Here is a 14977-nt window from a genome sequence, read left to right on the forward strand (position 1 = left end):
TTTATTTGCAAGGGTACCCTCGTTGCATAATTGAATATGCCATAACGATACTGCAATTGAACATTTAAGATGTTGCATCAATTTATCAAACATATCGCATTAATGTACAACCATCATAAACGTCTTAATAACATGTAGTTTATTATAGTAATCGTAAGCAATCGGGTCCGAAATAGTTTGCATGGATCAGTTTATATTTCTCACCTTATTGATTTTTAGAATAACATAGTTTTCATATATAAGAAGTTCAAAAGAGCAAACGCCAGTGTATATATGTAAAAATGATGGATAATTCATAATAAATTTATATCGTATAAAACACTTTGTTTTCATGGTATCTACAGATAAGGAATGAAGTATTTACCAAAACCTTCGAATTTAACATACGTTTTCTATAATATATACGGGATGGGGAATTTTACTTGGAAAATACATTGACTTGTCCATACTTTTTGTAATATATCCATTTACAAAACTACTATTGGAAATACTCTATAATTAGCTTAATAGGAAATAAACTGTGAATAAAATAGTCTGCCCCTCACAGTAACTGGTCTCTACTAGTAACCCGGAACTGGTCTATGCAAAAGCGTATCATTGAACTATTTACCACAGAGGCATATTAGACTGAGATGGGAATATAATAAAAACATATCTCCAAACTGCGAATATCATTTATGCTTTACTGCACAACAAAGATAGTTAAACAGTATTTATGATGATTTAACACTTTTTTAAGTCAATGAAGAATATTTTATTTTTTGCTTAGTTTAGGTATGTGTAACAAATAGGAAATCCCGGTTATTTGTTTCTTGATTAATGTAAATTTAGGTGAAAACGTGGGTAACACAGATACGCTGAACATTAAAACTAATATTGGATACACTCATTAGCACGTAGTTTATTATGACGAAAATGATGCGATACGAGCCATGCACAGAACCAACCGATCCGCTGTGCGGGGGTTGAGACTACTCTTGTATAATATTGCTATGTGATGTCTCTTTGGCATCTTTCCCATACAAAATCATAATCTTATAATAATCCGCTTCTAAAAATGAAGCACTATGTGAATTATTGTGGGGCTTTTGCATATTTACGTGTCACAGTTACATGAAGGCCATTCGATGTCACGATTGTTCAGTTTGCTTTCGTCGCTTGATATGTCATTCTGGACAAAAGAGTATTATTTTAAAGTGCGTATAAAACTTGATTCGTTTCTTATTTATGTAAACTATCCTAGTTTCACTGCATGAAGCATTTTAAAGATAATATTGTCAGATAATTGTTATCAATAATTATCAACCTATAAAACTAGTTTTTAAACCAATTGACTTAATCTAATGAATATGAAAAAGCGTTGTTGTTGCTATTGGTTTTCAATAAAAAATCTTAAAATGTGAGAATATATTTTGTTAAACAAATAAAACAAAACAAATGCATACATAGTCGGTATTTAAGACTACAGTATTTCATATTTCAGCTAGATTTTGAGGGCCTCACGGGACGAATCAAGTTTAATGAGGACGGATTTAGGACCGACTACAAAATGGACGTTTACACGGTCGGCCTTGACAGCGGACCCTTAAAGGTTTCTAAACCTTTAAAATATCTTCTTGTAAACTGGTCTTTAGCAATGTGCGTAAAGTATCCACCCGGATACAATCAGAGACCAAACTGTCCGCATATACTGGATATTTGTTAAGAAGAGACTTCCTTTAAACGAACAATTCATTAATGGCGGAAAGTGTTGTACCTTATAAGCCTGTGCGGTCTGTGCAGGCTAATCTTGAACAACACTTTATGCACACGGATTAAGCTCAGTTTTCCAAGATTCCGGCACAATTTTTATTATTAAAATAAATTTGCCTAATATCGAACCGTCAGTAACATTGCTCCTATTGCGATGAGTTATCATGATTTGTGCAGGCATCTCGCGACGATTTTTCCATTATTCAATACCATTTGTTTGGTCATATAGAACAGTAGTATCATTCTATTATAGTTTAAACAATGTTATCGTCCAATATATAAACAGATAATACGAGATTTAATATTCGCGATGACGTCAAATTCACAATAATTATGTTTTCTAATATCAGTCTCTTTCTGTGAAAACTGGGCTTAATACATATTCGTAAAGTATCATCCCAGATCAGCCTGAACACTCCACACAGGCTTATCATTAATGACACTCTCCGCCTTGAAATACTTCTTATAAACAAATTATTCAATAAAAGCAGAAAGGATCGCCCCTTAAAAGCATGTGCGTACTGCACAAGCTAATCTGGGATGACACTTTACACAACCGCATTAAGCCCAGTTTTTCCAGAACGAGGCTCTAATATGTTCCAGATAGGCCACTGGAGCTCCAGAGACAGGTTTAAAAGCCTGTTTCGAAACGAAGAAGATTTGATCATAGAGAATAAGAAAAAGCCAAAGATCGTTGTTTCGATTTTGGTAAGATAGATTGAATATGTTCCTTTTTGTGTATGTTTTATTAAAGCATTTTAATTGTTTAAATAATGATTCAGAATTAAGCTATTCTATTTTAGTCCCGCTCTGAGAAGGCCGGGCTTTATGCATGTTTGTTAATTGTCGTTCCAAATAAGCCTGAGCATTTCGCACAGGCTAACCAGGGTCGACACTTTCCGCCTTAAGTGAAATACGCTAAGAAGTAACTACTTTTGAACGATGCATTCCATAAAAGCGGACAGTGTCGTCCAAGATTAGCATCTGCATATTATGCAGGCTCATTTGCAACGACCCTTTATGTGCATGCATAAAGCCCCGTTTTCCCAGATCGAGGTTCGTTTATTAAATGACTATTCCAGTCTCCACCCTTCCTAATGGAAAAAACCGAGGATAAGTCTGGGAAGCCTCTCGTTGGAAACGCAAAATACGAAGGTAAATAGCGCTGTCGGATCATACAAAATTTGACGACGTGACAAAGGTACGAACATCTCAAATGAAAAATAACACTTGCTGTACATTCAGACCCAATAGTTTATATTAACTTTCAGCCCAAATGTGTGAGGAGTATTGGAGACCATATGGGTGGGAAATGCTTTGCAAACAAATCACTAAGCAGAACATGTAAACACACTGAATATAATAATCACCAAATGTTACTTTCCAACCATATACATGTGCAACACATTATGACAAAATTAAAAATATTAATAAGTGAAGGTAACTTCTCAACCAAATGACAAACTTTAGACAAACTGGATACAGATCAAAGGATTTTTGCCTACTTTAAAACCATAAAGGTAGCAAGTACTTTTAAATCAAATGAATGAAATGTTTAACGAACGCGTGTATAAACCAAAAAATAAGAACAACAAAATGGTTCTTTGTTATTTCTATGGAAATTGATCTCCTTGGTATCAACGTTTTTTAATGCATTTAACGTCTCGATAGACATGGCAAAACCAAAATGTGAAACACTCTATGTAATATAGGTAACATTCTATCATGTTGTTTTGACATTCTACCACAAGTAGGTCACATTCTACCATGTGTAGGAATTTTTCTACCATTACTAGGTTACATTCTATGTATATGTCTAGGTTACGTAATGGACCTGACCGAAAAGGTGATGACGGAAATGAATAGGTTTGAGTATTACATCAAGGAGGTGGAAGACCGCCAGTATGGAAGTTATATTCCTCAGAATAATTCCTGGAATGGAATGGTTGGAGAGTTGTTGACAAAGGTAGGATTCAGACTTGTTGTCATCTTTTTAAGCTTAAGAATGTATGTTTGCCGCGTTCTGGGAAAAGTGGGCATACTGCGTGTGCTTAAAGTGTCAGCTCAGATCATCGTGTGTAGTCCACACAGGCGAATCACGGACGACACTTTCCGCCTACACTTAATTTTCGTTTAGAAGAGACCTCCTGTTTTCAAGAAATACCATTAAAGCGAAAAGTGTCGTCCCTTATTAGAATGTGGGGACCGTACAGGCTAATCTGGTACGACACTTTAAGCACATGCCTTTAGCCCAGTTTTCCCAGAACGCGGCTTATATTTAGTTGCACAGTTCCGGATATCATTTATATCAATAATATAAGCATCAGAGTTAGGTTTCTCGACAAGTGTGCATCTTGTCTTTTTTTAAAGGAAATTCTTTACCTGATAATAAACATATAATAGATGAACTTGTTGAATGAAATATTCTGTGTTTTAAAGAACCCGTTGTTTTCAACGTATACATTTAGATCACTGATGTGTCCGACTTTAAAGTAAGCATTGCGCTAGCTGTTCAAGAACGCACGATTTCAGATTCCAGAGATAACGACACATTCTGCGAGTTTAAATTTCCACAAAAGAATAACGTTTACCTTGTAGAAAGCCGATGTTGCCATAGCGCCATTAACAATTCTTTACGATCGAGAAAAGGTTGTGGACTTCAGCAAACCTTTCATGAACTTCGGTATAAGCATAATGATAAAGAAACCGGAAATAGTAAAACCCGGTGTGTTCTCGTTCATGGAGCCTCTGGAAATGAAGATCTGGATCTGCATTGTGTTCGCCTACTGTTCGGTCAGTGTAGGACTATTTCTTGTAGGGCGGTTTTCGCCCTTTGAGTGGCAAAATTCCAACGCCGGACCGGACGACAATCATTTTGGTATCCAGAACGCGCTATGGTTTTCGATGGGAGCACTGATGTTACAAGGCAACGATGCTTGTCCAAGGTGGTTTGAATATAAAAAAAGAACCTCGCTCTGGGAATACGGGGCTTAATGCATCTGCGAAAAATGTCGTCCCATTTGCAGTCCGCACATGCTAATCAAGGACGATACCTTCCGCTTGTATGGTATTTTTCGTTTTAAAGAAGTATATTCTTAGCGAAAATTCATAATAAGTGAAAAGTGTCGCCCCTGATTAGCCTGTGCGGTCTGAACAGGTTAATCTGATCTTTACACTTTAAACCCCGTTTCCCCAGTTCGAAACTAGTTCGTAACAAAATCTTTAACAAGGAGCCATGCATTTCATTTAACCAGGCTTTTTATGGTTTATTTCATCTTCGTCATCCATAACTATTATATAGAGGATATTTGTTGGATCCGGTGGATTATCGATTTTAATTCACGAGTGATCATAGAAAATAATATTTTCACGAGTGGCGCAGCCACGAGTGAAAATATATGTTTTCTATGATCACGAGTGAATTAAAGTCGATAATCCACCGAATCCAACAAATTTTCTTTTTATTTAATGCATTTTTCACAGTTTATATACATTGTTCAAGAGTTTAACTAACGAATTTTGCTGGGATAATGACGTCATTTCGTCAAAAAAATGACGTCATTTCACAGTAAACAATGAAAATTATCGATAATTCTCACTGATAATTTTCACTGTTTGAAACAGTGAAATTATCAGTTTTAATTCACTGATATTTCTCTATAAACCACCGGAAAGCATTAAATAAAAGTGAAGTAATGTACCTCTCGCCAATATGTGCTGAAATTATAAACGTTTGGAATGTAAATGATATTCTCATTTTGTATTGTTTAATATTTCGAATATGTATGAGTCTTGCTCTGGGAAAACGGGGTTAAATGCATGTCCCACGTGTCGCCCCAGATCAGCATGTGCAGTTTGCCTTAACAGGAATTTCTTTAAGAGGAATATACATGTAATAACAGTGGAGAGTGTCGTACATGATTAGCTGTGCTAAATGCACAGGCTCATCTGGGGCGACAATTAACGAGCGTGCATAAAGTCCTGTATTCCATCAGCGAGGATCATATTTCCATTGTGTATTGTTTCAAATTGGAATATAATTTTTAATCCACCGATACACTTTCTTCAAACGAAATATTTCTCTATGTGCCTCTCTGCAGATCTATATCCGGGCGCGTGATCGGCACGTGCTGGTGGTTCTTCGTGCTCATCATCATCTCTTCGTACACTGCCAACCTCGCCGCCTTCCTCACCATCGAGCGCATGTTCACGCCCATCAACTCCGCAGACGACCTCTCCGTGCAGACTGATATCAAATACGGAACGCTCTCTCAAGGATCATCATTTGACTTCTTTATGGTATATGCCCCTCATTATTGTAGGTTACAGTGGGTTATACGTATCAGCCTTGCTTTGGGATAATATGCCTTAATGCATGTTCATCAAATGTCGTCCCAGATTAGCCTGTGTATACCGCACAGGCTAATCAGAGACGACTATATCGGTCTTACATGCACATGCATTAAGCCAGGTTTTCCCAGGTTTTAATTTTTGCGTAATACCGTAGTGTAGCTCAGGAGTCGTTGTGAATTTTTTTAACAACTAGTGTAAACCGTAACCAATCGTTTATCTTATAGAAATCCAAAGTTCCTACTTACCAAAGGATGTACAACTACATGACAGCGAATCCTTCAGTATTCGTGAACGATGTGAACGAGGGTATTGAAAGAGTGAAGAAATCCAAGGGTAAATACGCTTTCCTGCTGGAGTCGCCGACAAACGAGTACGTGAATAGCAGAGAGCCGTGTGACACCATGAAAGTTGGGCCAAACCTCAACTCGAAGGCGTTTGGCATTGCGACCGCCAAGAATTCGCCCTTAAGGTAAACCATTTTTTGTATCTGGTCATTTTGAAAAAAATGCAAATTTGACTTTTGGGAATTTCTTTTCATATTAGGATTTTTGTTCCTAATTCGCTCTGGGAATAGGTCTGTTAAACAGACGCAATTATTCGGCTGAAAAAGATCAGAAACCGATTTCGAGGCATTCACAATTCTTAATATAATGTTTGAAAACCATTAAAAAATTCATGATTGTAACTTAATATTTATATTACATCGTATATTACACTCATTTTTCATTGGCTAAGCACGGTCAAGTAGTCGCTGTGTATTTCTCCATGTTGTGCCAGTGGCGGTTCATATCTAGTCAGAAAAGACGTTCTAATAAAAATTAGAGTTAAATGACGTCATGGTAATAACAATTTGCGTACGCACAGGCCACCTAGACTAGAGTTTCGTTTAGGAGAGATTTCATATAAACAAACAATCCATAACAGTGTTGTCTCTGCCTATGCGGACTGCACACGCAAATCTGGGGTGACACTTTCCGCAAATGCATTAAACCCCGTTTTCCAGGAACGAGGCTTATTTCTTTATGTTTTGTTTGCATTTCGCAGCGAACAAATGAACCTCGCGGTGTTGATGCTAATGGAGGAGGGCGTGCTGCCGAAGTTGAAGATCAAGTGGTGGAAGGACAAGGGCGTCTGTGGGAACGAGGGGAAGGTGGGTCAAGCGAGTGTGCCGGTGTTTCAATCTTAATATTAATCTTTAAGTTTACGTTATATGCGGCAAGCGTAGCTCCAGACCAGTCTGCGCAGTCGCGAAGTCTGGTCAGGAGCAACACTGCCCGCTATACGTGAATGTCCAGTGGTTTAAAGACAATGGGATCTGTGGAAACGAGGGAATGGTGGGTTTAGCGAGTGTGCCGGTGTTTGAATAATGAAAATGAGGTTATGTCAAAGGCGCACAATACCAGTCGCACAGGCTGGTCAGGAGCAACCCTGTCCGCTATTAGTTTATAATCGAGTGGTAGAAGGAGAAGGGAGAGAAAGCCTGTATGCCGGTGTTTAAAGGTTAAAACCTCGATCAGAAAGTACAGGGTCTTTGAAAATTAAATACTGGTTCGTCTCATAAAAAACTGTGGAGTGTCTCAATAAGCCATTGTCTTTTAATCCTATTCAACTACAATAAATACGCTATCATTAGTTTAATTAGCGTTTTTTTGACAGAAATACAAGTGTATGTTACTTGTGCGATCATTCACAATTATTGTCATACTCGCAGTCTTAAATACGTTCTTTGACAAAAGTGCAAACGCTCAAAATCTAAGTTGAAAAAGTGTTCATACCTTAGTAATTTATTAAAAACGGGTTGTACAAAGGTAAATTTTCAAGAGTTTGTGTTATGCTCCAAATGATTCACAAGTATAATGGGTTTTTTTAAAGTCAAATGTTATACATGTTACTTTTTCCATTTAAATGTCTCAATAACGTATATTTATTAATTATGTATAAGACCTATTTTCGCACGACGCGAGTCAAATGTTGGCGATTTTTACACTTATTTATAGGATTCCTCAGGTAAACGTGAGCTATCACTAAGCAACGTTGCTGGTGTCTTCTACATTCTCGTAGGAGGGTTAGCGATTGCTGTTGTTATAGCCAGCCTGGAATTCCTCTGCTCAAAGACGAGGCTTCTCGAGACGGTAAAAAGGGTTTGTATGTTTTGATTTTTCGGCTTATGCAACATAATCTCTGCTATGTGTGTGTGTGTTTTCCGAAGTCTATGAGGTCCTTCCGCGCCTCAGGATGCATTGTCACGGTCGTTAATCACGCGCGCCACCTCTTTTTTGAGATGTATTAATAAATGCGCAAATGCATCTTCCGAGATGGCGCTCAGGCCCGGTTGTTAAGAAATTTCTTGGATAATTTTACAGGGTGATTAGGTTTTATATGTTTTTCAACATATTTCGCATTATTTTTAAAATCGGGCAATGTAGTGAGATTCAGCGAAGAAGATTATTTCATCCAAAAAATGTACAGAAACATACATTCTCAAACCATTTAAAAACGGGAGAACCTTGTGGCATGGTGGAGTTTTAAAAGCATTTAGATGAGTTTTTCCGAGAAAATTTCCATTCAATTAAATCGCTAACGGCATCAAACGATTGCGTACAACATACATTAGATGCTGCATGCACAAACATATTGGCTTCTTGCCGACGTAGTAGATCATTTTGCGTTTTTCCAAAAGAGATGGAGCCAATGCATAGGATATGGCGCCAATGATAGGAGGTGGCGCCAATGATCGGAGGTGACTCCATCACAGGATGTATCAATGAAAAATCGTATCGCTATGCCATTATCGCATGACTTACATTTGATTGGCGATATTATTTGTTATATTTAATTCATTTTCCAAAGTAAATACGAAGGCCCAAATTTTTACAGAACATAAACATATTCTATAATAAATAAGATGTTGTTGTTTTTTAATAAATAAGTGATCAACTCAACTACGAAGTCACCAACATGAATAAAACATATTGTACGATATATACCAAAAATGTGTAATACTCAATAAAACCAATAACTTAATGTTAAACATTATCAAAATAATTCATCGACAGCGATATGTGTATACAGTATGATAATTCACGAAATAAATATAAGACAATACTATTTCTTGAAACGACTATTTGTGTCCCTTAATCCAAATTCTTAATTCACTAAAAGGCCAAGGTCGACGAATCTTAATTAGGCTCATATATGTTGGTTGCTGTTCCCACTATCAACTCCAAAAAAATAAAGATAGCTCGGGGGTTTTTCCGTTAACTTTTTTGTATAATACATGTTAAATGTTTATATCTTATAAAGACGAACGTTTAAATCCATCAATACATTACCGGTATTAGAAAACTACTTTTTCTAATTAAAAAAAGCACGCGACTCAAATGTGCTGAAGTAGTCAACTTACGAAAAATAATGTTAGTCCTGTAAACATAATAGAAACCATAACATAAAATATTTCACTTCAAAATAGCTATAAATGTGTATTGGCGCCACCTCCTAATCTGAGCGCCACCTCCTTGGCATTGGCCCCATCTCTTTTTAAAAAAAATGCAAATTTATATATTAATGTTTTTGATAAACGCATTCAGTTGTACAGGTTCAAAGCAATCGTTTTATGTAATGAGCGATTTAATAGGCTGGGAATTTGCTCGTCACACAGGCAAACGAAATCGTTTTGCTTTAACGAATTCTACCATGCTACAACTTATAAAGGTCCTCGAGTTTGCAAATGGGTTGTGATTGTATGTTTCTGTACATCTTTGGATGAATTTATAATCGCTGAATCGCACTATATCGGCCAATTTTTTTTAAATAATGCGAAATATGTTGAAAAAACATATAAAACCTAATCATTTAGTAAAAATATCCGTTAAATTTCAAAACATCCGGGCCTGAGCGCCACCTCGGAAGTAGCATTGGCTCATTTATCAATGCAACTCAAAAAAGAGGTGGCGCGCGTAATTAACGGCCGTGATTGTGTATGGACCCGAAGTATGTCCAAGCACTCCTTCCTACTGAACTTTCTAGACTAACGAAAGTTGGGGCGAATTTTTTAATTAACCCATTCATGCCTAGCGTCCTGAAAAAAGGACATTGCAAACAGCGTAGACCCAGATGAGACGCCGCATAATGCGGCGTCTCATGTGGGTCTGCGCTGTTTGCTTAAAGAAATTTCTGTAAGAAATATTCTAAATATAGAAATAAATATACCAGACACCCCTACTTTTGGAAATAAATTGATCCAATTTAGAAAGATGGGAGAGTCCACTGGACATAAATGGGTTATAGCTTCAAGTTCCAGCTATTTAGTGGTTACTGAAAGATTTTTAATTTAGGTGTGATCTTGATTTTTGGGGAGAAAGCCGGAGTACCCGGAGGTTAACCGAACTCTCCACCCAAACTCACATGCTTCCGAGAACGGGAATTGAATCCTGATCGCCTAGGTGAAATTCGCGTTCACCAACATTTACGCTAGCCTGACAGCATTTAGGGTCGATTACTTGCACATAAAGGAAATTACGTTTTATACAGATTTAATTTCTGTATACGTCATGACGTACTTTCAATGAACGTACAGTTTTATTTAACGAACATCCACATCCACATTGCCATATGCAGATACCGGCACACTGCATACACGAACACTGAAGCTTTGCAAATATTATCAGGAGAGAGAATGTTGGTTCCATGTTTAAATTTCAAGAGATGTGTGTTACAAGGCCTCTCAACTGTATGTTTTTGTTGTGCTTTTTTTGCAGACTAATTACATGAAGGCCACTGAAACAGTGACAACGCTGTTGAGCGCTTCGATGACCGAGAGGGAGAACGGTGATCTAGACAGCCGAACGCTTGGTGCGAGTAACCACACTGATAGACAGGAAACCTCTGTAAGTGGAGTGCTTGGGATAAATTATTAATGAAACTATAGAACTAGTAGCAGGCAAGAAATTCTTTAGGTTTGCTTGTATCTGAGCCGCTTCGTTAGATCATGGGTCTTATGTCATATGCCAGCGTATCTCCAGACTAGCTTGCGCAATCTCGCATTCTGGTCAGGAGGTAAGCCGTCCGCTATTAAGTCACCCAAGGTTTCGTGGTCACATTAGTGGAAATGGTAGGCCCTGACTTGAGGATGGGCTAGAGCTTCGTTGACCGTATGTGGCATAAGACCCCTTTTCGCATGACGCTGGTCGAATGTTTATGAAACTATTCAACCATTAGCTAGAGAGAAATTACTCCGACCAACAAAAAGAAAGAAAATATGACATACCATCTTTTGTATCACGATCCCCCCTCCCCGCCAAACACAAACAAAAAAAGTATACATACATTATCTAGTTGTTTTCTTTTGACTTTTTGACTGGCGCAAGACTTCATTCAATAGTCTGGTCTATTTCAATTCTCGTAAATCATTATTCGTAGTTTAATAACTTAAAGCGTAACCTATGTTCATTCATCGCCAATGAAATCTGAATTGAAAGGTGTGCGTAGAATGTATTGCAAAGCGTTCTTTTGAAGAGGTCAGTTACGTGGTATAAACTTTTAGTTACATTGCATATCTGTGTGCTTACTCGTAGTTTAATTTTCCGTATGCGCCAGGCTATGGATAAACGGGGCTTAATGAATATGCGTTAAGTGTGGTCAAAGATTAGTCTGTGCAGTCCACACAGGCTAACTAGGGATGAAAATTTCCGTTTTATTGAAGTCTCTTCTAAACGAATCTCTAGTTCATGCGGAGATTGACCGGACTGCACAGGCTAATCTGTAATGACACTTTACGCACATGCATTTAGCCCGTTTTTTCCAGAGCGTTACTTATATACGAGCTTCGAACGTTTTTTTTTCTGTTCCAGTTTAATTACTCAACAGAGCCGCCGTGTATAGGCTTCGAACAGTTCACCCGCAGCCAAACAGAGTTGTGACAAGCCCGGTGTGGCGTCACGAAGCATCAAACAGAAGAAAGACGTCACTCGAAGTTGACAGATCGACCATGCGTTTAGCTCGAGACTTACATCGAAATGGGCTAGAGTTTGGGAAAAAACACTTATCTGTTGGTCAGCGTTGTTTTTACCTACCGATCAGATGGTTTTTTTTAAAGTTGTGGGGGTGTCCAGATTATACCTATTATGCAGTTGCCACATATTGAGTTGACGAGTCGGGAGTCTATATATTTACAGGATACATCTGCCAATCCGATGTTACGAATCAGTCAATTGACAGAGGACTATCTCTGAAACATTGTAGGACACGTATCGAGTGGAAATGGGACTTATGCCATTTGCGGCCTGTATAGCTCCAGACCAGCACAGACAGAAGCTACCATGTTCTCTAAAAAGTCACGCAAGCTTTCGTGGTCTATTTAACGTACAGTGTAGCTCCTGACCAGACTGCGCGAAGGCTGTTCTGCAGCTACGCTGACCGCATATGGCATCATATTCCTTTTTGCATGATGCGACTAATTTTTTAATTGACTGATAATTGCACGCATTCTTTAAACACGTTACTTAAACACATTGGCAAATAGCTGTGGACAAACGCAATACTTCGCAGATCGACGTCCGTCAATTGACCTATAATTCACTAAATCGGATTTGCAGATAACTCTTGTAAAACTTATCGGATCTTTAAAAGGTTTCTTGGTGCAGATTTGTCTTCCTGTAAATTGTTGTACTTCCAACAGCATTACACTATCAATGGTTGTTTGTGTTGACATCGGAACTAGAATTGTCACATGTGACCCTGAAAATATTGCATCAAAAGTGAGTGGATAAGTACATACAAAGAGCGGAAATGGAAATCTGGTGTCAAGTACATGTATTTAGTTGAAAGCGCTGAATCTGTATCGTAGTGCAAGATCCAAGTTCAAACATACCTGTGAATTCGAATTGTTAAATGTTCACGAGGAATAGTAAATACTAAAACATGTACGATGGCCTTTGGAGGATGAACTGGACAAATATGTTATTTATCGGCAACATTTCAGTAGGAGACATTTCAGTGGGACGAACTATAATTCCAGTTTTGATTGCGAGGTATGCAATATCATTCGGACCAAATCTTTGATGGTGTCTGTGCGCATTCTGTTACGACTTATGCAAATTTCGTGTTATAATATCGATATTGCGTTTGTTTGTGTTCAACATTTTTATTTCATAAAATATTACATGTACATACTGTTCCAATATAGACGTCTTCACAAGTGTTATGCATATGCAAATAAATCTAAAACAAAATGAATGTCAATTATGTGGGCTTGATTATCACAAAAAGCACGCGGCAATCGTGAGATTAATATACATGTATGTTCAAGATGCCAATAAAACTTCACATGACTCTCGTTTGGGTAAAACTGGACTTGATTCATGTGCGTCAAGTGTCGTCCAAGATTACCTGGTCCAGTAGACACTGTCCTCTTATATGTTATTTTTCGTTTACAGGAAGTCTCTTTTTTTCTGTCCGAAAATCCAGTTAAGGCGGAAAATGTCGTCCAAGATTAGCCTGAAAGGACTTCTCAGGCTAAACTAGGATACTTAACTAGGATACTTAACTAGGATACTTAACTAGGATACTTAAGGCACATGCATAACATCGAATGGTATACGGTGAAAACTGCAGAAGTGCTTCGTCGGACTGTACAAGTTTGTGCGCCCGCGGTGATTGCCTCTGAATCGGATTTAATACAATAAATTTGCCAATCATGCACAACCATTGATCCTGGACGTTTGAGCGAGATCCACCTAGGGCAGTTCAGCAACATGAAAAACATCTTTAGACTTAAGGTAATTCAACTGTGGAAGATTTGCGAGATCAACCCAGTTATTCGATATAAAACCCATTCTTTGAATATCTAGACAGACAGACAAACGCGGTGGTTAATGGGAACATTAAAAATCTTCTGACTTGTAAATCTAGTAAAAAGTGTGTACATCATAAATATTAATTGATAAAGTTTGGCTGGATTGATGATTGCCTGTGTTCATATTCTGCCCGTAATACGAAAGCAGTTATTGTATCATATTTGTGATATGTGTGTACATTAGGTTTTTGCGGCCATCTTGGCGGCGATTGAAAAAAAAATATTCCGGAGGTCCGATTTCGGTAAACTTTTGATATGTTATCAAGTACATGCTACCCTACTACAATCAGTGAATATACCTTTGTAGCAATTGTTTGGGGTCAAAGTGTATATTGACCTGACGACATACCCCGTCTGATTACATCAATCTTGAATGTTTGTTGTTCGTTGTAGTTCGTTTTTTTTATTAAAGTGTATGCAATTTTATTGCGTTATAATGCAATTTATGAATTCCACTAATTACAATTACACAAATTGTAACATCACGGCGTGTTACTCATCAGATACCTAATTTTAATGTAAAAAATGAGACGCGAATTTAAAGAACATAACCTTTACTAGATAGTAAGTATCTAAAGCTATTAAATCAAAGAAATGTGGTTTAACTATAGAACTTATTATTAGACTTTCAAGTTGGGAGATATATCTACATAAATTTGTCAAACAAATTTGGTGTAATCTAGATCTGGTCTGAAATTAAAAAAAATGTCAAAATTGCCGTGACGTAATTTGTTCGAGCTTACTGAAACACCTTGTCCTGACACTTTCCCTATTACTCAGCATGGAGTGATAGGAATTACTTCAGGTTTTCCCTTCTGGTTTCCGTTGTTGAAGAATCTATAATGAACGCTGTCTTTGAGTTCTAACTTATTTAAGTCTTCTATACCGCTGAAAAGTCAATCGAAGCCTGTTAGATATTGTTCATGAGTTCGGCAATTACTGCATCTTATGTTGTGTTCGTTGCCAATCTTTTAAGCTAGGAGCAATTGTTTGTATCACATAATCTAGAACATTTGCATC

The 14977-nt window shown here is 37.6% G+C and overlaps 1 protein-coding gene across 1 annotated transcript in view; it reads left to right on the forward strand.

Annotated features, from left to right (window-relative positions):
• Window positions 1-13283, forward strand: part of LOC127854552 (glutamate receptor 2-like) — a 34840-nt gene extending 21557 nt beyond the window's left edge. Inside the window, exons 8-18 of the mRNA XM_052389616.1 lie at window positions 1484-1591; window positions 2356-2460; window positions 2835-2907; window positions 3573-3718; window positions 4351-4697; window positions 5853-6051; window positions 6330-6574; window positions 7150-7255; window positions 8103-8246; window positions 10863-10991; window positions 11955-13283. Of these exons, the coding sequence (XP_052245576.1) occupies window positions 1484-1591; window positions 2356-2460; window positions 2835-2907; window positions 3573-3718; window positions 4351-4697; window positions 5853-6051; window positions 6330-6574; window positions 7150-7255; window positions 8103-8246; window positions 10863-10991; window positions 11955-12023 (1671 nt within the window). The 3' untranslated portion in view covers window positions 12024-13283. The remainder of the gene's footprint in view (window positions 1-1483; window positions 1592-2355; window positions 2461-2834; window positions 2908-3572; window positions 3719-4350; window positions 4698-5852; window positions 6052-6329; window positions 6575-7149; window positions 7256-8102; window positions 8247-10862; window positions 10992-11954) is intronic.
• The last annotated feature ends 1694 nt before the right edge of the window (window positions 13284-14977 follow it).

This window comes from Dreissena polymorpha, chromosome 13, assembly GCF_020536995.1.
Source record: "Dreissena polymorpha isolate Duluth1 chromosome 13, UMN_Dpol_1.0, whole genome shotgun sequence".
Taxonomy (NCBI): domain Eukaryota; kingdom Metazoa; phylum Mollusca; class Bivalvia; order Myida; family Dreissenidae; genus Dreissena; species Dreissena polymorpha.